Source organism: Gorilla gorilla, chromosome 8, assembly GCF_029281585.2.
Source record: "Gorilla gorilla gorilla isolate KB3781 chromosome 8, NHGRI_mGorGor1-v2.1_pri, whole genome shotgun sequence".
Taxonomy (NCBI): domain Eukaryota; kingdom Metazoa; phylum Chordata; class Mammalia; order Primates; family Hominidae; genus Gorilla; species Gorilla gorilla.
In genome coordinates, this window is record NC_073232.2 from 36467290 (window position 1) to 36490070 (window position 22781).

Below are 22781 nucleotides of genomic sequence, written 5' to 3' on the forward strand. Positions count from 1 at the left end.
CGCCCAGTCTGAGAAGTGAGGAGCCCCTCCCACCGGCAGCCGCCCCGTCCGGGAGGTGGGGGGCAGCCCCCGCCCGGCCGCCACCCCGTCTGGGAGGTGGGGGGCGCCTCTGCCCGGCCGCCCCGTCTGGGAAGTGAGGAGCCCCTCTGCCCCACCGCCACCCCGTCTGGGAGGTGTACCCAACAGCTCATTGAGAACGGGCCATGATGACGATGGTGGTTTTGTCGAATAGAAAAGGGGGAAATGTGGGGAAAAGAAAGAGAGATCAGATTGTTGCTGTGTCTGTGTAGAAAGAAGTAGACATAGGAGACTCAATTTTGTTCTGTACTAAGAAAAATTCTTCTGCCTTGGGATGCTGTTAAATCTATAACCTTACCCCCAACCCCGTGCTCTCTGAAACATGTGCTGTGTCCACTAAGGGTTAAATGGATTAAGGGCGGTGCAAGATGTGCTTTGTTAAACAGATGCTTGAAGGCAGCATGCTCGTTAAGAGTTATCACCACTCCCTAATCTCAAGTACCCAGGGACACAAACACTGCGGAAGGCGGCAGGACCCTCTGCCTAGGAAAACCAGAGACCTTTGTTCACATGTTTATCTGCTGACCTTCCCTCCACTATTGTCCTATGACCCTGCCAAATCCCCCTCTCCGAGAAACACCCAAGAATGATCAATAAATACTAAAAAAAATTTAAAAAAAGAATTAAAATAATAATAATAATAAAAATAAATAATAATAATAAAAAGAAAAATTACCCTGTGTAAATGCACTAAGGAACACTGCTACAGAAGAGAGGCTTGGAGCTGCTCAGCAGCCAGACCCTGGATCTGAGGAGGCAGTGCCTTTGGGTGGTGGCGGGCTTGCGATGGTACAAAGGGCTTATGACCAAGGCAGGCAACCACATGTCAGGGGCAATCAGGCCCAGGGAGGGCGCTGGACACGATGAGCACTAAAGTCCTTTCCAGCTCAGAAAGTCAACAAGCCTCTAATTCGATTTATAAAGCGTGGCTGACACCCGAGTTCCCAGCAGTGCCTCGATGGTGCGACCCAGGTCTGCCTGCAGCGTGCTCTGGGCTGCGGGTCCCTCAGTCAGGCTGGATAATGAGAGCCGAGCTCTGACTGCAAATGCCCCTCCTGATCATTAGCGGAGACACACACAGGGGAGAGCAGACAGCATGACAGGCCCTGTTGTTGCAGGGTCAGCCTGCAGAGCGCTCAGAGAGAGCATCCCCAGCTCAGCAAGGGACTCAAAAGATAATTAACTGGGGGAATTGCCAGTCCTGGCCACGTGCTCCTTCTGAGGCTGGCACAGGTGGACTGGACAATCCCTCGGTGCTGTCAGCCTCCAGCAAGCCCATGCCTGCCTGTGACCCTGGGCTTCTGGTGGACCCAGCCCAGTCTTACTTGGCTCCAGGGTGGCCGGCCTGGGCTGGCTCTGTCCCCATCTTGGCTGGAACCACCAGCCCCGTGGCCTTCCTGAGATCCCTGTCAGCCCCTAGTTTCTCTGGGTTTGCCCAATACCCTGGTCAAGAAAGAGGGAAGGTGCTGAGCTCAGAATTTCTAACGTTCTGCCAGAAGCCTAGAACCTGAAGAAAAACAGCTTCCACCAAAGTGACAAACTCAGTGCTTTCAACCTGTTTGAGAGGGAGAAACAGGGCTCACCCATGAAGATGTAAAAAAACAACTGCACCTTAGAAAATGCAACAGCCTCATGGTTGCACAGAGGCCCCCACCCCAGGGACATGTCCAAGGAGATCTGAGACCAGAGGGGTGTCTGCTCAGCGCCTGCCCCCATGGCACCCACCCACTTACCTGTGCGACAGAGTGGGTTTCATGGAGCTCATGGAGCTGAGGGGGGGCTGCATGGGGAGTTTCCCAGGGGGATCGCTCTGGCGGCTCTTCTGATGTCGGAGCAGCAGCAGGCGGCCGAGCTCTTCGCACCAGGAGGACAACAAGGCTGCAGGAAGGACAGGACAGTCAGTGGGTGCTTGTTCATCACACTCTGCCACACCAAGACCCCTCCCCAACCCTCCCCAGACTGGGTGCTATCCATGCTGGTTTTGCTCCCAGATTCGTGTGACACCAGAAGACTTACTCAGCCCTCTTGGGAGGCCTCAGTATTCTCAACTGTAAGATGGGACTGACACCCTTGAAGGAGGATACAAAAGTTTCTGTCATGAAGAGGGAGTCAGAATGGCCCGCGTGCGGGAAGTAGTGGTCCGTGGCAGCAAAGAGGGGGAGAGTCAGGATGATGGGAAGGGTGGCAGAGATGGTGCCAAGTGGAAACTGGAGGAGTGAGGGGGCCTGACACAGACCTTCAGTCAGGGCAAGCTTAGCAGCTGCCCACCACCCCAGATCCCTCAGGAAAGCTCACTCCCTCACACTTTGATCAGAGGCAAAGCGTGGCTTCTCCCCATGGGTGGGCTCAAACATCACAAGGTTTGAACAAAATCTTGGAATCTGCTGACAACCTAGGAGTGTCTGCAGAGCTGTCCCTGAAACTCCTGCCCAGAAACTGGCCCCCTAGCACACACCTTCTGGTCACACCCACGGTTGGTCCCTGCTCTGCTGGGCACAAATGCCTAGGAAGACAAAGGATGTCCAGAGCAGAGGGTGGCCAGGGTGGTGGGGGGGCCAAGCAGGAGGCAGCCAGGGGTGCCCAAGGCAGGAGCACAGAGCAGCCATCCACATCCAGGATGAGAGAGCCCCACATGAACCAGGGACTGGGGAAAACTTCCATTTTCTTTCACTGTTCACTGTCCCCACGTGGCCACAGGAGCCAAAAGCGCCTCCCAGGCCAGCGTGTCTCAGCCTGGGCTGTCCAGCATGTCTCAGCTGGCCTGTCCTCCTGAAGTACATGAGGACGCTGAGGGCTGGGGAAACTGGCTGCGCTCAGTCACCATCTTGCTGTTTGACTCCAGGAGCCCACAGACTCTCTGGGCCTCAGTTTGCTTAGAGGTAAAAAGGAGTAATGCCTCGTGTCCTGCCTTCCTCCCAGGCTGCAGGGAGGGACGGACGGGGGCCTGCTGGGTCTGTGGAATGCTGGACAAAGGGTGGCCACACCTCAGCTGATGTCCTACTCCTGCTGGGAGTGACCTGAGCGTTATGGAAGTAGTCGATGGGCAAGAGTGGCCAGGCATATTTTGAATCATAACTGCTCAGCCACTTGGCCGGGTGCAAAGCTGACTCCACATTTCAAGGGTCTCCCATCTGGATGCTGCACAACGTGCTTCTGCATCCTTTTTTTTCTTGACCATCTAGCACATCATTAGCTATTATTATCCTCATTCTACAGATGAGTAGACGGGGGCCCAATCAGGCAAAGCTACTCACAGTAACCACAGCCAGAGTCGGCAGGGACAGAGACAGTGCTCCTGCCCCTGGCCCCATGCCCTGGTGGTAGAGCCTGAGGCTGGACCAGAAGGTGGGGAGGAGGTGAAAGCCTTCAGAAGGCAAAATCCTAGGTGTTCACAGCTCCCCAGCCCCTCTGACTCAATAAGGAACCCCTCAGGCCTCTCGTACGCCACCACGTTTGGCCGGCACTGGTGGAAGACACCCATATGCACAGTGACCGGGAGTGGCTGGGCAGGCTGCCATCCCAAGCCGCCCAGATCCTGGACGGGGTTCCCGTCAGCCCAAAGCCCCGAGAAGTCGCCAGAGCTGCTTGCTCCATCTGCTCAGCTTGTGTGGTACACAAAGATGACCAACCAAGAAGGCAAGCAGGGGTTGTGGTCCCCAAGAGGGGCCCTGTTTCTCCCTCCAGGAGGGGGCCTGGTAGATGAGCTAAGTCTTAAAAGATGTATCCTGCCCCCCTCCGTGGGGTCACCTTGCCACCACCCTCAAAAGGAGGACAGTATGAGAGAAGAGACACTCTCCTCTGTCATGTGTGTCTGCACAGAAACCAACAAACACCCCTATGTGGGTGTCCAGCACACATGTGCTGCAGCTGGAAAGGCAGCCTATTCGGGCAGGCCAGGACAGACAAAAACGAGCCTCCAGGCCACTCCATCCTTCTCCCAGGCCCCTAGGTACCGCCTCTTGTGCGGGGGCACTGGGCATCTGGAAACTCATTTGCACGCCAAGCACGAGGCCCGCTGGATCGCAGTGACGGAGGGATCACTCCACTGCCAGCACAAAGGACGGCCACAGATGGTGCCGCCTGCTGCCCGCCCCACCCCTCCCAGCCCTCGCTCCTCCTGGGGGCTGGCCTGCCATGCAGGGGGCGGAGGCACCACAGGGGAATCAGGGCTTTCCTCCAATGTCACGGGCCACCCCCTGCTCAGCCAAGGACAGCCCTTGTCCTCCTGCCCCTAAGTGGAGTGGTTTCCACAAAGGGAATAAAGGCAGGCTGGCTGCATGACAAGGCCTTGCTGTACAGTCTGGCATGCCGCAAACAGGCGTGATATGTGGATCAGCCAGCCACAAAGGCCACTTTCTTACAACCAAGAGGTGGTGGGGGGATGGGGAGTCACCACCCCTCACCCCCGAGGCCGGTGACCACAGAGGCCACACTGGCAGCCGCATGCGGGGCAGTGGATGTTGTGCGTGTTCTCCTTATGGTGCAAACCAACACAAGTTGTTCTGAGGCAAACGTGGGTTAATGACAACACCCGGGAATTCGCAGCCAAAAAGAGAGTCTGGGCACTGTCGAGAGAACCAGGAGGGCTGACAGGGACAGACAGAGGCAGGCAGGGGATTACGCAAGGACAGACAGAGTGACACCAGCTGGGCGGGTGTCTGGGTGCGCCTGGCCAGTCACTCACACGTCTGGACTGGGAAGTCTGTCTGCTCTAATTAGGCGAGGCTGGCCTGCATGCTTCTTTGACCTGCATGCCTTTGGTCTGTGCACTTGCTAGAATGGCGAAAACAGTCCCAGGGTGAGTGGGAGAGACGGGAGGACCTGGTGTGGTGTGCGCAGAGCATACCAGGCAATGGGAGGGCAGTGTCAGTCCTGACCTGAGCCCCTCTGTGCTGCAGGCAGGGTCAAGAGTGCCTTCTACTGCCTGGGCAACCAACATGGCCAGCCTGTCCCTTGTCCTGTGGGCCCCACTTACCAGTGGTAAGAGAGCTGGCCCCAAAGGCCCCTTTTTACACAGAGGTCCCCAATTTTCAAATTAAAATGGCAGCTAGGACCCAATGTCCCTTTCCCCTTCATAAAATGCAGCTCGCTTGGGCCCAGGACAGCCTTGGCCAGTACATGTGACTGCCTCTCTCCCACAGACGGGTGACGATTGGCCTCCTGCCTGGTGCTCCCACGGCGGGAGGCCCACGTACACATCACTTGCACAGCTGTCAATGAATGCCATTAGACCCACGGCCACCCTCCAAGGGGCTAAGCAATTGGCAGTGAGATACTCCAAAGCCTGCCAAGGGGCATGGAGAGGAATTTTAGCTCCACCGTGCAAACTTTTTGGGCCCCTTCCAATCTGGGGTGTCAACATGGCGAGGCCTTCTGCCTGTCAGAAACCAAGAAGCAGGGGCTGGACGTGATGGCTCACACCTGTAATCACAGCACTTTGGGAGGCTGAGGTGGGCAGATCACTTGAGGTCAGGAGTTCGAGACTAACCTTGCCAATATAATGAAATGCTGTCTCTACTAAAAATACAAAAATTAGCCAGGTGTGGTAGCCAGCACCTCTAATCTCAGCTACTCGGGAAGCTGAGCAGAATTGCTTGACCTCGGGAGGTGGAGGCTGCAGTGATCTGAGATCGCGTCACTGCCCTCCAGCCTGGGCAACACAGCAAGACTCCATTCCCCTCCAAAAAGGAAAGAAAGAAAGAAAGAAAAAAGAAACCAAGAAGCAGGAGGGGCTGTTGGGAGCAGAGGTTCAGCCACAGAAAGGGGGTTAGGGTCAGGAGGGGGCCTGCGGAGCTGGCCACAGAGGCCCATGGGACCACCCCCCTGTCAGCCAAGCTGACAGAACAGCTATGGCAGTACCTACTGCCCCCTCTCCTCCAGCAAGATCTCTGATGGGTAACAGCCTTCTTTGGGGGAGGAGAAATAGAGGCACAACCACCTGCAAATGCACTGCTTCTGACCCCTAAACAAATCCCCTCTCCCCCATCACCCAAGGCAGCAGGTTCTTATCAAGCAGGTGCTGAGCTGGGTACAGGCACCCCAGAAACTGGGCTCTCAGGCTCCTCACCAAGCCCCATCCCCTGTCATCCTCTCCAGCCTGTCCAGGGGCTGGTGCCGAGGACCTTGGGGCCTTCCAGCTTACCTCATGGTGACCACAGCTGGGACTGGGACAGCAGCAGGGAATCATCCCAGACTCGAACTGCCAACGCTGAACCTTAATCCAGATTTCCAAGCACTCCTCAAATGTCTCAGCGTAAAACGTATAAGCATGCACCACCCAACCCGTCTAAAATGAACCCACTGAGCTCCCCTCACCTCTCCAAACTGCATCCTTGTGACCAGACTCCCTCACCTCGATCCATTCTAACCTACAGTACCAAGGTGTTCTATCACTCACCCAATGTTCATTCAACAACTGGCTGCTGAGCACCTTCTGTGTGCTGGAGGTACTGCGGTGAAGCAGGCGAGGCTAGCACTCCTGCTGAAACCGCACATGGCCCCCACTGCTGAGTCCAAACCACTTAAGATGACGTGCAAAGCTCCGCAGGCTGGGAGGAAGCCTTGGCGCTCATCTCCCCTGACCTCAGCTGGCAGCTACAACCCTGTGGTTCAGGGTAAGGGACTCCGAAAGTCTGGATTCGATTTGAAACCTCATTCCCTTCACAGCTACGTGACCTTAGGCAAACAACACAATCTCTCTGGGCTTCGGTTTATCTGCCAAATGTTAATGCTTACTCTTTAGGGTTATTGTGCTATTTTTTTTCTTTTTTTTTTTGAGATAGTCTTGTTCTGTCACCCAGGCTGGAGTGCAGTGGTGCGATCTTGGCTCACTGCAACATCTGCCTCCCGGATTCAAGCGATTCTTGTGCCTCAGCATCCCAAGTAGCTGGGACTACAGTTGTGCACCATCACGCCTGGCTAATTTTGTGTGTGTGTGTATATATATATTTTTGGTAGAGATGGAGTTTTGCCATGTTGGCCAGGTGGGTTTCGAACTCCTGGCTTCAAGTGATCCACCCACCTCGGCCTCCCAAAGTACTTGGATTACAGGCATAAGCCACTGAGCCCAGCCTTATTGTGCTATTGAATGACACTAACACCTACAAAGTGTTTCAAAGTGTCTGGCATGTAGTTAGCACGAAGAGCCTCTCAGCGCCGTGTGTGCTCTGCTTGTAGCAGGCAAGAAAGAGCCTTCCAGACAAAAGGTGGTCTCTTATTCGTAAGCCCCCTCTGCCCAGCAGGCTCCAGGCCCACCTCTCTATGTGCCAGCCCCACAAGACACCCTGCAATTTCATGCCTCTTTCCTTATAGAACTTGCACTTCTTTAAGGCTCATCTCTAATGGTGCATCCTCCAGTTTCCCAGCTATAAAATGGGTTTAACAGGAGCTGCCTGCTTCACTGGATATGGGGTGTAAATTAGTGTTGCAAGCCAACCCCTGTGATATCCAAGTAGAAGCCAGCAAGTGTGCAGGGTGGGCAGAGGGCCAAGGACCCTCACCAATCCCTGCAACCCCATACCCAACTCTGCATCCCAGAACACTGTGAAGGCTGCTGAGGCATAGCCTGAAACCAACACCCAAGACCTGATCCCAGTTGTCTGTTACTGTGTGACACCTTGAGCAAGTGACTTAACCTTCCTGGACCCCAGTTTCCTCATCTCCTAGGGTAGCCATATGGATGGGACCGCGTTACCTCCATGAAGCCCAGGGGAGCCAGGCACACAAATCTCTGCATGTGCTCATTACACCACGACTGGAGTTTCTGCCTCGGTCAGTAGAGAAGAGACCAACAGGATGGTCCTGGGACTTTGCATCTCTGCTTCTGATCACACAGCAGAGGGTGAGACAAAGGGCCTGGGCAGGCACGAAGCTCCAGAAGTTCATGGAGATGGTGCGGGCCCTGAGTAGATGAGCAGGCCTGTGTGCTCATCTGGCACACATGTTGCACAGGGCCCCTTCCCCCTGCCTCCTTCCGAGCCGCCTAGGGGTAGAATGAGGACATCGATGTCCTGCTCTGAGATGCAGGAAGCAAAAATCAATTCCCCATTTGGAGGCAGCTGTGCCTCTGCTTCAGCTGGTGGCAAGGCGCCGGTGGCCCTGGAGGGAAGGCATTACTTCTTCTTTCCCTAGGACACCCCATGGGACTCCCACAGCAGCCCCTCAATAGTGGCCATCTTTTGTGGGGGTAGCGGGGACAGTTCCCCAGGATCCAGAACAGCCCAAGACCCAGACCCAGCCTCTCCCATGACCCCCTCTAGGGCCCTGGCTTTTAGTAGATAAGATCCAGATAGTCACTGCCACATCCGCAGGGAAGCAGCGGCCCTGAGGGGCCAGCAGAAGGGAGAGTTGACCTCAGCAGAAGGGACAGTGGACCTCATGCTCCTGTTGCCTATGCTAGTCTTTGTAGCGTCTCCAGGAAGCCACGGGGACACCAGGGTTCCCACTCCACACCAGCCGTGACTTAACCAAGATCACTGACAAGCAGCACGGGTCCTCCAGTGGCGCTGTGCCATAGTATGATCGGCGGCGCATTCTTCCTTCTTAGTGGCATATGAAATAGTGGTGTGTGCGACCAGGAGTGGTATCTTCTATAAATGGGACCCAGTGGATATGTCTAAGGGCCCTGTACCAGCTGCACCCAAGGATGCTATGGCGAAGGCAGCACCAACACTAGCCAGTGACCCTGTGGTCACTCATCTAAAACAGAAACGGGAGTGAACAAGCACTGGCTCTGAGGATCAGGAGGGGACCAGGCAGGAAGGCACCGAGGAAGAGCCAGCTTCCCAACATCTGCTTCCCCAAGACCTTTCCAGCAACTCCCCTGTAGCCAGCAGCCCCCATACTGTCTGTCCTTTAGGCGGAAAAAATGAAACCAGATGTCGGGTGAGGCAGGCCTGAGTGGGGATGCCGGGGCAGCTGGTCCTGGCTTGCTCAGGTGTGCCCTCCCCAGGGGCAGTGACAGGCCCTGTATTCGCCCCTGTACCTGTAGCTCCTAGCAGCACAGACGCCCAGGACTGGCTGACCAAATGAGGAGGTGAGAGGCAGAGGAGTGCAGCCCTAGTTCAGGAATCGCCTGAGTGCCAGGTGAGGAGGGTGGAGCTACATGTACTGTTCAGACAGGCTGAATGACCAGCCTTTGTTAGCATCGATCGGGTCGGGTGTCACGGGGAGCAGGTACGCTCACCTGGGCACCTGGGAAAGGCTTCCTCGCCAGGCTGCACTTGGCTTGAAAAGGAGCAAGAAAGCAGAGGCAGCCACAGCAGCCATAGGGAAAGAGGCGCTCCTGATGGAGCCAGGCAAGGGGAGGTGCGGACAGTGAGAAGCCTGGGATGCTTGCTCCTGGTAAGATCTGGCAGTCAGGAATGGATGACAGCAGCAGTGGGGTGCAGGGGGAGGCTGGGAGGGATGAAAGGCCATCTGGAGAAGGGAACAGAAGCCTGGATGTATGGCTGGGCGGGAGAGTCATCGAACACACTGCAGCCTGGGGAAGCCACATGCAAAATGAAACAAAGGCCTAAGTATCAAAGAGCATCTTAGCAGCTAAAAGGCTGCTGGAGAACAGAGAAAGTGTGTGTGTGTGTGTGTGTGTGTGTGTGTGTGTGTGTGTGTGTGTGTGTGTGTGTGTGTGTGTTGGGGGGAGGTGTTGGGAGGGGTGCTTCTGAGACCCAGGAGACCCCCAGGGATGGGGCAGCACTCAGAGGGGCCCAGGAAGAGGCCTGCGAAGCAGTGGCAGCAGCATCTTGAAGCAGGGCCCTCTCATCCTCAAACCATGCCCTGGCAGGTGGCAAGTGGGATTCATGATTCCAATAAAAATATGAATGATACATTTTCAGATGCTTCCATCCCATGAGCTTACAAAAGGCCACACAAGACCCTCTGAAGTGGCAGCAGCAGTGAGAGTGGCGCCACTCCGCAGCGGGGGAGGCTGGGCATGGGAGCTGCAGGGGCTTGCCTGTTGAGTCAGGGGCAGGAGAGCCAGGCCCCCACACTGGTCCTCACACTCTTTCCCCTCTGACATGTCGCAAGTTCCTGCTCCCACATCCACTAGAATCCCAGGGAGCACCTCGAGCTGCCTCAGGAAGACGGGCCCCTCCCTATCCCACCCGCTGGTCACCACATCCTGATGATCTTTGCAGTCTGTTCCCTTTGCTCCTTGCCTGCTCCAGTCCACTTACCTTCTGCAGCCCTGCCGGTTCTCCTCTGAATTATGACAACAGCATCCTGTCATTCATCTCCAGCTCCAAACCTGCCTCCTGCCAACCTGCCCTCTGCAACGCGGTCAGAGGACTTCTTCCACCCATGCATTCTGATTACCTCTTTCCAATCTATATCCCCAGAGGCTGCACAGGGCCTGGTAGATGGCAGTTGCTTGATGGATGCAGACACGAATCTTGGGCCACACTACCCAGGGGAATGCCGTGGTGCTCCGTAGCGACAGCATGAGCCCCTGGGGCCACGATCGGATTTGGGGGCTTCACTTCTACAACCCTGGCACCCAGCACGGCGTTTAGCACATGCTACGCAGCCAACAGATGACTAACACAATGACATGAATCACAGCTAGAAATAACCCAATATGCTGAGACGACTGGGAAGGAAGGACAGACACCGAGACCCGGACAATTGGAGCAGCATCTGTGACCAGGCGCTCAGCGGCCTTTAAACCTACCAGCAGCTCCCCATTCCTGGGGGCAGGAAACCAGCTTCAGAAACAGGGTTCTGAAAGGAATCTCATCAGGAATGTGTCCAGAGACTGGTGCTGTCCTCAAATAAAACCTACAACTGAGTCACATGTCACCCGTTTCATGACATGCACAGCCACCCCAGTCACGGGGAACAGGAGGCAAGCAGTTCACAGCAGCAACAGTTCATACAGTGTGGGGGCCAGCCACAGCCCTGGTCGTCCTCTGCTCAGGGGCCGGCGCTGCTGTTCATGTTAGTGAGATGTTCCCAGCATCTCACCCAGGGCTCCCTGGAGATAGTGCTGCTCCTTCTGCTCCTGGGCCCAGGCCGTGCTCCCCTACCCTCTGATCCTCCTCTTTCAGCTCCCAAACACAGGGTCCTGGGACCAGGCAAGCCTGGGAGTTCAAGGCAGTGGGGTCTCCTGAATATCCCTGGGACCCCAGGTTCTACAGCCATGCACAGAAAAGAAGTGGTGGTGAGGGCTTGGGAGGGGCGGGAGAGTGCAGCAGACACCGGTTTGAGTCAACACAGGCCTGGACTCCTCATCAAATCTCTAAAATGGACAGACACTAAGAGGAACCTCTCCTGCTCACTGGCCTGGTGTGAGGAACCATGAGGTGAAGGAAGGGCCCCTTTGTCAACACAAGTGAGAGATGGCCCATCTCACACCAGTCCCACCTGGAAACCAAAAGCAGTAATATGCTGTCTCCTGCCTCCAGGAGGCAGAGTGACCAAGAACACAAGCTCCGGAGCCAGGCTGCCTGGGTTCAAATCCCAGCTCAGCCACATAGCAGCTGTGTGATCTTGGGTAAGTTACTTTAGCTCTCTGTGCTTTGGTTTTCCCTTCTGCAAAATGGGGATAATAAGTAGCACCTACCACCTAAATTACCATGAGGATTAAGTAAGTTACTATACATAGAATGTTGGTACAATACCAGGCATGTAGAAAGCATTACATGGGAATAAACTGTTAGCAGTGTTGCTGTAGTATACATGTTCCCTTGGGATGGAGAGGGTGCCCCATTTCTCCACCTAAGTACTGTAGAAAATTGCTCAAATAAAATACAATTTCTTTCACCCATCTCCAAGAAAATCATGCAGATGCTCAGGAGTGCCCAGCCTCACACCATCCCTTCACACTGGGTGCTCCCTGGGGCAGACAGTGTCCCCTTCCCTACTGGACTGGGTGCTCCCCTAGCACCCAACTGTGCCCACATCCAGACACCCCAGGCCCTCACAGAGCCACCCCGACAGGCACTCGTTTCTGACTCTGCTCTCAGGCCAAGCAGTGCCAGGAGGCTGGTCTAGGCAGACCCCTTCCTCCTCTGGAGCGTGTGGGTACAGGGGCTGGGGGGACTTTGCAGCTGTCCTCTCCACAATAGGAGGCCTGGGCGGTGGGAGACGGGCAGGAACTGGGATTCCTACTCTGGCTGATTTGCTCAAAGCAGGAATGAGTGGTCTGACTCATGAGCCCTGAGAACAGAACTAGCCGCAGAATTGTTACTCTGCCCGGCTGGAGGCTGGGCCTCTGGGGCTGGACTTCCTGCCTGTAGACCCATCACTGCTGGGTGCCCCAGAAATAGGAAAAGGGGCCTCCTCCCTGCCAGCTCTCTTGGGTCATCTCCCAGGAGGAAATAGCACAGGAAGCACATGACCACAGAGACTCACAGTCCTCGGACGGGGGGCAGTGACTGCTGGGCCCCAGGAGACCAGGGTTGGCTCTAGCGAGACCACCGCACCATCAGTGCAGCCTCAGGGCCATGTGTGTGCTTCTGTAAGATGGGGCACCCCTTCTGGCCCGACTCACCCTGCTGTAGATGATGAGGATCCAACCGGGCCGTGGGAGCACACAACCTTTTGGTTCTCCCAGCCGTGTGGTTCTTCCTACTTCATTCAAACCTCCCAAGACCCAATTAGGACCCTGCCAAGGATTACACTACCTGTATTTTACAAAAGGGAAATCCAGGCCCAAGAAGGGGTGATTCAAACACTCACTCCACAGGACAACGGCCCCGCCCACTGCTGGTACGCGAAGGCCCCACTTTCATGCCCATAATTCTGTGACATCACGTCTGAGAGCAGGCATATCCCCAGGAGACAGCTCTGTGCCTCCTGCCTGCCTCCCACTCCTAAGACTTGGTGCCAACCCCAGCTTCTTGAACCTCCTGTGTGACTGTGGGCAACTTCCTCCCATCTCCGGGCCACATGTAAAAGACAGTGGGTGGGCACTGCTCTCTGAAGTCTGTGGCCCCCTGAATCAGCCCTGGCCTCCAAGTGGGGTCACGTTTCTCAGGGCGCAGGCCAGTCTTGACCTTGCATGACTTCTTCTCAATCCTGCAGGTGCTATGGGGTGAGCTGTCTGTCTGCACACTTGGGGTGGACTGCCTCTCCACACCGCTAGCGGGGATTACAGATGGAAGGGGCTCCAGAGAGCTCACCCTGTTGGGCTGCTCCGTTGATCAAGGCCGAAGCCCAGAGAGTAGAGTGGATTTGCTGAGGTCAAACAGCTGATGCGTGCAGGACTCTGAGGGTGACAGGGTCCTAGGAGAGTGGATGGGTGGGGAGCACCCTGTGGTCTCAGCTGCTGGGGCTGCTGAGGGGCTAGGCCTTCTCCTTGGTTATAGAAAACATCACTTCTGGGGCATTGTGAGTTGGACTCTGGTGACCCTGACAGCTGACCCCTGGAACCTACATCAGAGAGGTTTTCCTTGGGGGAAAATCTCAGTCTCCTGCAGACTGATGGTATTGCTGCCTCAGCACCATCAGTAGCAAGCTGAACTGAGTTTCAGCTCCTCCTGAGTTTTCTAGACCATTCCCATGTTCTGCTCCCTGTACCTCTATCACCATCACTTGTGGGTAAGAAAGGCAAAAAAAAAAAAAAAAAAGAAAAAAAGGAGGAGTTGTCTGCTGGCGCTTGGGCTGCGAGTGACCCTATCCATCTCCGCTGCCCCCACCCCCGGTCCCTACACAAGCTAAAGCCCTGTGCATAGGAAGGACTGGCTAGTTGGGTGGTGCAGGTGGCCTGGTATCTGCAAGCAGGCTCCCGGCCCAGCTCACCCTGCCCTACCTGCTTCCCTGTGCTGGGCAGGTCCTGCCTTCTCAGGTCCTGTGGTCCAGTCTGGCCTGAGAGAGGGCCTACAGCCTGTCCCTCCCTCTAGGAACACTCCTCGCACGCCCGCCCCCTCTCCCCAAGGGCTGCCCGGGTTGGCAGGAGCTGGGAACTGGGAGCCTCGAGGCGTGTGAACTCACCCTGGGAACTGAACTCCAGGGAACCTCAGAGCCGTCAGGGCTAGTTTTGTCAGTGCTGTTTCCCAAACCGGTTTGGCCATGCCTCACCCAGTGGAGGCTGGGCAGGATGCATGGACCCAGGATAAGACGCCAGACTAAAACCCCAGCCCAGAAAATTCCCTGCCACCTCACACTATCATCTCTAACTCAGGGGCCATCAAAGACATCCCAAAACAAGCTCAAGAGGGTGTTGTCCACAGAAAGGGAATGCCCCTTTCTTTTTGGGGGTACCCCAATAAATGCTTCTGCAAAGTGCCCCCTTAGTCCTACCATGCACTTTTAGCTGAGAACAGCTCACAGGAGCTGTCACCATGTACTGTGCCCTTGTGAGGGGCTGGCTCACATTTCCTCGTTCCTCAGACCCTCACAAGCCCCCCCGGAGGTGGGGTAGTCACAGGTCACAGCCCCTATCTTGGAGAAACTAGATACTGTGCCTCAGTGCACACCTGAGTATGTGGCAGGCCAGGGCCAAGGCTGGCCTCTGTCATCTTACCCTAGGGATAAAAATTTGCTGGCGGCAGGGCAATGGCGAAGGAGCTCTAGACCACCTCAGTAGGAAATTAGGTAGCACTAACAGCAAAGCAAGTGTGCTGGAGAGGGGAGAGGTGCCCTGAGAAGGGGATGGGTGGTTATAGTCCCTGCATTCAGGGCCCCAGCAATGGGCCTCAGTCCTCCCTCCCCCAGCAATAGATTGAGGCCAAGAGGTACCCAAGAATGCACCAGTGTCCGTGGTGAGGCGTGAGTGCCAAATGCCTCTCGACCTCCATTTTGCTCCAAGGACCTCTGGGCAGGAGAGAGGCAAGCTCAAGAGGCAAGGTGACAAGGTCAGCCCGCGCAGGGAGGTGAGGAGGCAGTCCCCAGGCTGGCCTGGGTCAACAGTCCCACTCCATCTGCAAGGTGAGAACTGAGCCACACCCGCATACCCAGGAACCACGGAGCCTGCACTCCAGCTCTCATTCCAGCAGGAGCCACCCTGAGCGCCTGCTTTCCATTCCGCATGTAATTTTTCCTCGGGGCTAAACATCACTGCCCGTTGCTGGCTCTCAGGGAGATGGAAGGGTAAGGAGGGGTTATGTGAATCAATTTCTTCCCTGCATAATTTACTTTTCTGAGGAGGTCCCCTCCTTACCCTTCCCAGGTGGGTGTAGGCAGTTTAGCTGTGTCCTCTCCCACCCAGCATAAGAAGAAGTGGTTGGAGTGAGGCTGGGCCTTCCCTAGGGTCAAAAAGACCCTGGGGTCTACGCATCATGGCTGTCCGGACTTCACAGATGGCAAGAGACCATGAGTTTGAGCACCGAGAGACCTTGTTATGTACTCCCTTGATTTGATTTGACCTCAACCCTTAGTGTCCAATTCCAAGCCCTTGGTTTTTCCTGCCAGTGACAACCCCCAGGACCTCTCAAGTGGCTTCATTCCACCCAGCCTGGGCTCATGAAACCAGAGTATGGCCTCTGTCCCGGGGGCCCGGTGCTGACACTAAGCCTTGGGGAGGTGGTGAGCCTAGGGCATCACTGTTTATTACAAAGAAAACACCCACCAATCTTCCCAAACCTGGAGAGTGACTCAGGAGACGTGTGCCGTGGTAACAAGGGGCAGGAGAGGAACTGGGGTGGGCTGCGCTTTGCTGGGTGATTCTGCTGACCAGACTCTACCATCTCACCTCCAACCATTTGCACCCCCGACTCCACCCCACCCTTCCCTGCTTACAGTGCCTGACTGACTTGGTTAATTGCCAAGACTCTCAGGTTCCTGATGCAAGAAACTCAGAAGGCTATTCGTTCCTCTAACTCTGAGCTAGTGCACCTGAGGTCTAAACCCTGCAAAGACCGAAGCCACGAGGCCAGGCTCCACGCCAGCTGTGACCACTCTGGAAACACGTGTTGTAAGCTCAGGAGCGCATGGCACCATCTCTGTCACTGCGCCACCGCACTGGCGCATGCAGTGGTACTTACGCGCTCCCTTCTGACCCTGTGCTATGGGAGATGACAACCTTCAGATGGGTTCTCGACCCAAAACCTGTTGTAGGGTTTTCCCTCTTATCCATTCATCCAGCAGAAGCAGCTGACGGCTGGCACATTTCATGTTTCTACATCTTGACTTCCTAATCGGTTGTTCCATTCCTTTTCCGAGAAACCCAGAGTACGGAGGCTTGACAGCCCTGGAAATCACATATGCCTGGCTGTTATTAAACCTCTCCAAGTCCCCAGCAGATTGCCCAGTGGATGCCCACTGGCTGCCCAAACACCAGACTGGTCTCCATTCATTGCTCTGGGCCCTCCTTCCCAGCTGCAGGGGTCCCTGTGCATTCTGGAGAATACATGTCACTCTTTTAGCATGCTAGCTACCGGTTTTAGTCGTGCACAAGCACACGCCGTTCAAGACAACCTGAGATAGGGACTGAATTTATAGAACACTGAGGGGAGGGAGGAAATGAGAGAATTTCTCTTTTTGTAGAAGATTCTTTACCTGATGAAATGGTTCTCTGTGAGGTTTCTTTAAATATCCAGTTGCCTTGTTGCAATGAAAATCAAAATGGTTTATAAGAATGCCATTTACATCTGGTGCTTCCTGGCTGCACCTGTTACTCAGTGTAACACACTTGGGGTGATGTCTGGATGGTGCGGTCCCAGAGCAGGGCTGAATGATTCACTGCAGCCTGGATCTCCAGGCCAGGGATTCTCAATCTTACCCATGCATTAGAATAATCTGGAAGGGTTGTTAAAACACAAGCATGTTGGGCTCCACCCCCAGTGGGGTTTCTGATTCAGTGGGTCTGGGGTGGAGCCAACGAATACATTTCTAGCCAGTTCTCAGGTGCTGCTGATGCTGCTGACCTGGGGACCCCACTTTGAGAACCACTGCTCGAGACCAGGGGATGAGCTCAGTGCCTGCAAGATGCAGGTGCTCTGTTACTCCATGAACAAGATGCGGGGGGGAAACATTCTTTTCTCTCCCCTTCTGGGTTCAGGACATAAGCAAGTTCTTAGGGACAGCAGAAGCATGTGCTTGGCAAACGTTCGCTGATACTGCTGTGGACCTCCCCTGACCTTTGCATTCAAAGCTCTGGAGATTTGACCCTGAACTCTCTCTCCCTGGCCTATGAGACAGGAGAAAGGACTCTTACAAGGGCGTCAGGCACATGGAGCCCTAGCTTTATCTACCAGTTATGAACTATGTGATCTTGGCAGGCGTGTGCACCTTGGTTTCTTTGCCTGCATGCAAACCTATCTCACCTCGGTGCTCTAAAGGTGTAACAAGGTAACCTTGACAGTGGCTATGGATGGGGAACTTGATTCAGACCAGGCACTGTTCTAAGCACTTTGCATGTGTGGTCTAATTAAAGCCTCTACTCTGAGAGGGCACTGTTGTCCCCTGCCCGGCATCTCTCAGCAACACCACTTGCTGGTGTCCCTCAGCCCTCTGCCTTGGAGCCTGCTTCACAGAGTGGCTGTAAGAACTGAATTAGGTCCTGCAGGCTCCGCCTCACTGCCGGCTCTAGGAAGCAGCCCCAGGTAGGCGAGGGACAGACAGCAGCCTGGGCCATCTGCAGTTCAGGCCAGGCTCCCTGTTTCTCTTCCAGAGCAGCTGGGGGAGGGAGCCATCATTTGTTTAGGCCTCTGCAGTGTTTAATCAGCACGCAGCTCTCTCCCTCCTCCCCCTCCAGCGCCTGCTCTCTCCCTGCAGAAAACAGCTCTCTGCCTTCTGCCTCTGATGGAGGCCATGAAAAATTAACACGGCATGTAGGGAGAGGGAAGGGAACACCGGGTAGGGAGGGGCATTGGAGCTGGGTGACCAGCTGGCCTGAGCTGAGCACGCACCAGTTGGGCAAGCACGAACTGGACGGGCCTCTGAGGGGCCGGTCGGGTCAGAAACCCGACCACCCGGCGGGGCCATAGGGTCTTTCATGACGCTCAGCCTGGGGGTCTGGAGCACATCCAACTACCCTTGGGGGAGCCGGAGTGCAGAGTCTGGGCCTTCCTGGGGTCTCGAACCCCTGGAGAATCTGAAGACAGGGATACAGTCTCTCTCTGCCCTGAAGACAGCCAGGTCATGCAGGGACGTGTCCTCGGGAAGGTCAGCTGCAGGCTAGGCAGAAACGAGACACGCCTCCTTTCTCTGTTCATTTTCCTGACAATCCTGTGGAGACAACTACCCTGATTTGATAGGAGGAAACTAGTGTTCAGAGAGGTTAAGAAAACCTGCCCAAGGACAACCAGCGAAAACAGCAGAGTGGGATCTATTTAGTTTTAATTAATACAATTACTTTTCATTTACATAAGTACTACACAAATCCATTCTCCTTATAAAGCTAATGTTTCCCCAGCCTCCAAACCCAGTTTTCCCATTACATCCGATGATTCCACCTCACCGTTCCATTTCTTCACTCTGAAATGCTATTTTGAAGAAGTAATATGGGCACGTGATTAGAAATATACAGAAGTCGAATAAAAGGCGTGCATTGAAAAACAGTCTCCTTGACGCCTCCCTGTTGCCATTCCTTCCAAAGGGGAACCACTGCTGGTGGCTTTGGGTTTTTCCTTCCAGGGTTATTCTATCCTTGGCACCTACCAGAGACTTTGCCACCTCTGCCTGGAAGGTTCTCGTCCTGGACAGCCACGTGATTCACTCACCCCCTCATCCTCATGCAGCCAGAGTTTCCCTGACCTGACCGTTTATGAATTGTCATACCTCCCCACCACCGACTCCCTCTATTTTCCTCCCCTGCCTCATTGTTCTTCAGAGCACCTATCACCACCTGCTTTTAAAGTCCTGATTCCCCTCCCTCCACGCTGGAACAAAAGCTCTACCAGGGCTAGGGTTCCCATGTGCTACATTCGCCAGCACATCCCCAGTGCCTAGAACAATACCTGGCACACAGGTGACAATTAACACTGATGGAAGGCAGGGCACTGCAGGTACACAAAGCCTGGCAGAGTATGCATGCTGTTTTGAACTCAAACTCACTGTCATGCCTGTGCCTCTTTCATCTTTTGTCTCTCGCTAGGACACAGCCTAGTCTGGGGCACACAGCAGACGCTCAGAGCTCAGAATGACCAGACTGGAAACGTGACCCTTACCTCACACCACAGACCAACAAAAAGTCGAGGGGAGTGGAGAGAGGGGGAGCAAAACAACATACTGTCTAGAAGGTGACAGAGGAAAGGCTGGGTGCGGTGGCTTACACCTGTAATACCAGCACTTTTGGAGGCCAAGGCAGGCAGATCACTTGAGGTCAGGACTTTGAGACCAGCTTGGCCAACATGGTGAAACCCTGTCTCTACTAAAAATACAAAATTAGCAGGGCGTGGTGTGAGCCTGTAATCCCAGCTACTGGGGAGGCTGAGGCAGGAGAATCACTTGAACCTGGGAGGCAGAAGTTGCAGTGAGCTGAGATTGCACCACTGCACTCCAGCCTAGGCAACTGAGCGAGACACCACCTCAAAAAAAAAAAAAAAAAAAAATGGTGATAGAGAATGTCTTCATGATCTGGGGTTTGGGGAAAATTCTCAAGAAACACAAGCACTAAGCATTAGGGAAACTTGATAAATTTTCCTATGGAAGAATGTCCTGCATCCCAAAATACCCCATTAATGGAGTGAGAAGCACAGGGTGAGGGTGAGTCTGCATGGAACAGAAGAAGCCACACGGTGCACGATGAAGCCCTGTTGAAGGGTTCTGGGGAGTCGGGCTCCTCAAGACTGTGCAGCGACCCAGGAAGGCTTCTCAGAAGAGGCAGAAGGTGACTCCCTCCCACTCCTCCCCTAGGTCTGGCCTCCTCTCTCTTCTCCTCCATGAAAAACCAGAGGCTTTAAGACAGACAGGAGAGCTCCAGCCCGCCTTCCCTGCCCCACGCAGAGATAACCAAGCAAGAAAAAACAAATTAAAGAGTCCAGGAGCCGGGCAGGGCCTTGGGAAGTTTGGCTCGACAGGGCAACAACATTTAACAAAGCTCACATCATCCATCACTTGGGCCCAGTCATTTAGATACTGGGCATTTGATTAAACTAATACGGGCGGCTGGGGCGAGGCATGGCTGGGTGCTTCCTCCCCTCGCCTACAAATTAGACCGTCACACACAATCCGATTACCTTGACTGCCACATTTATCTTGGGAGAGGGGCCATCCATCACTCCTCAGCAGCTGGCTCTGCCCTCCCCACATTAGTTCTATCAGGAGGGGAGTGAGTTCACCCCAAAGTTTCAGCAGACCATGTTCAGTCAGTCATTCCTTCCATCACCCACTCCAGATACTCACCCCAAAGTGCCTGCCCTGGGGCAGGCCTTGGGCTCAGCATCAGGGTGCAGAGAAAACAGTCCATGGCCTTCAGACTCATGGAAGGCTCATGAAAGGGGAGCTATCCGGGCTGGGCTTGGAGAGCCTAGAATGTTGGTGCTGAAAGCTATGTTGCACTGATGGGCACAGGTTTATGTCCCACTTTGCCTCATCCAACTGAGACCCTACGCATGACAATCACCAACCATCCTCAACTTCACACCTATGAAATGGGATAACACAGTACAGTGCTGGCCAACAGAATTTCTGCAGTATTGGAAATGTTGATTTGTGCTGCCCGAAACAGGAGGCAAGGGCCACATGTGCTACTGCACACTTGATATGTGGCCAGTGCAACTGAGGAGTTGAGTTTAAATTCCATTTAACTATTTTCTTTTCTTCTTTTTCTTCTTTTTTTTTTTTTAAGACAGGATTTGGCTCTATCCACCCAGGCTGGAGTGCAGTGCTGCAAACATGGTTCACTGCAGCCTCGACCTCCTGGGCTCAAGCTATCCCACTGTCTCAGCTTCCTGAGTAGCTGGGACTACAGGCGTGCATCACCACCCCTGGCTAATTTGTTTTCATTCTTAGTAGAAATGAGTCCTCGCATTGTTGCCCAAGCTGATCTCGAACTCTTGGGCTCAGGCAATCCTCCTGTCTCAGCCTCCCAAAGTGCTGGGATTTCAGGCATGAGCCACCGTGCCCGGCCCATTTAACTTCATTTCATTAAATTTAAGCTCCAATTAGCACATGGGGATACTGGCTCCCACGTTGGGCTCTGCAAATCCAGTTTCTGACTACTTTCTTGGGGTTGCTGTGAAGAGTAAGCAGGCCATCCTTAAAATGCCCAGGACAAAGCCTGGCACATGACAAATGCTCAACAAAAGCGAGGTCCCTTCCCTCTGGGTTCTGAGACCAAGGATGTAGGGCTATTGTTTGAAGAGCCCTGGACTCAACAGCAATCACCTTTGTGGTCTCATAATACAGCTCAGAGTTAAAGACGGTGCAAACCATAAAGTGGCAGGGATAGAACCTGAGTCCAGGTCTCTGTGGCTTGGAATCCTGTCTTTCCACTGGACACCTGGCTCCCCAGGAGATGGACAGCAAGAGCAAAGGCTCCAGGATGGGGCCTGGGGAGGGCAGGTCTGCCTGGCAGGCAAAGACCAGCAGCTTCTTCCCTGAACATCACCATGGTCTGTGAGGCCTGGCTTCTCTTCCAGATCAGTCACCTCCCAATGCTAGCACCTCCCAATGCCAGGCACAGGGTCACCCCAAAGCCTGACCCACCCCAGCTCCGCAGGCCAAGCCCAGGGCAACACCGATGGTCCCCTGACTCAGGGTAGAGCTGGGGCAGCCAACAGTTTCTGGTTCCAGATACACCAACTCTAGATGGTGCCCGGTCCTAAGGCTTTTGCAGAGCAACCAGGACAGCACAACTGAGGCCCTCAGTGGCACCATGTGCAAAAGAGCTCAGGGTCATCCGGCTTCTCCTGCCTTCCAGGGTGCATTAGCAGAGGCTCAGAGGCTGGCAGACAGGGGGCAGACCAGCTGCTGTCACCAGGAATCTGAGGGCTCTAGGGTCCCCACAGTGGTCCTCAGTCCCCTCACTAAGGACCCGCCCATCCTCTTACAGGGCTGCAGTGGGATGAGCGGAGCTGACATGTGAATAAACAGGTGAGGACGGAGCATGTGCTCACTCGGGCTTGCTTAATTATTGGTGTTGTCTGAGGTCTCAAGGCAGGTCAGCGACAAGGTGAGGCCCCAGTCTGTCTCATGTGGGTCTGGGGAGGCTGTAGACAGCATCTAGGAACAAGCACTCACACAGAAGCCTGAAGACGCCACTTTTCACTGATGGGCTGTGTCACCTGGAGCAAGCCATGTCACCCCTCAGGTCTCCCCACCTCTTTTTTATTTTCTTAATGGAAAAACTAGAGCAAAATCACAAGCATGCACAAACCTTTCTGTGAGGATCAGATGGGGCATGCCAAAGCACTTATGACCTGGATACGGATGCCTGTGAGGGGATCTGACTGTGTCAGTGGGTGGGCAGGCTTTCCTGGTAACTTCAGAGCAGCCTGACCCTGGAGAGAAATCACCTCCCAGAGCAAGACATGCCCCCTGTGGAAACAGCTGGAGCTTAAGAGTCCAGTCTTCAGACACTCAGAGGGGTCCTGCTGGCAGGGCGCTTCTTGTGAAACCACAGGCTGGAAAGGAGCAGACCCACCTGTGATCCCCTCAGCATGTGCTGCAGGGGCACCGGCAGGCTCCCTCCCTGGAGTGGCCGCCCTAGCCCACCTGGCTTGGACTGTGGCCTCCAGCTGGCCTGGAAGGCTGGGAAGGATGCAGGGCACACACTGCAGCTGCAAGAGGGAGGGGGCAGCTCTGGATGGGATGTGGGAGATGCTGGCCAGAGTCCACCGAGGGCTGGGAGATGGTGGGGAAGGCTACTGTGGGGTGGG

General features: G+C 54.7%; 1 protein-coding gene across 11 annotated transcripts in view; it reads right to left on the bottom strand.

Moving 5' to 3' along the window:
* The window catches only part of ZMIZ1 (zinc finger MIZ-type containing 1), a 247456-nt gene that overhangs the window by 37324 nt on the left and 187351 nt on the right, over positions 1 to 22781 (bottom strand). For all 11 annotated transcript variants that reach the window (XM_004049640.5, XM_063709969.1, XM_019034968.4 and 8 more), the window contains one exon: positions 1812 to 1956. In XM_004049640.5, the coding sequence (XP_004049688.1) occupies positions 1812 to 1956 (145 nt within the window). The remainder of the gene's footprint in view (positions 1 to 1811; positions 1957 to 22781) is intronic.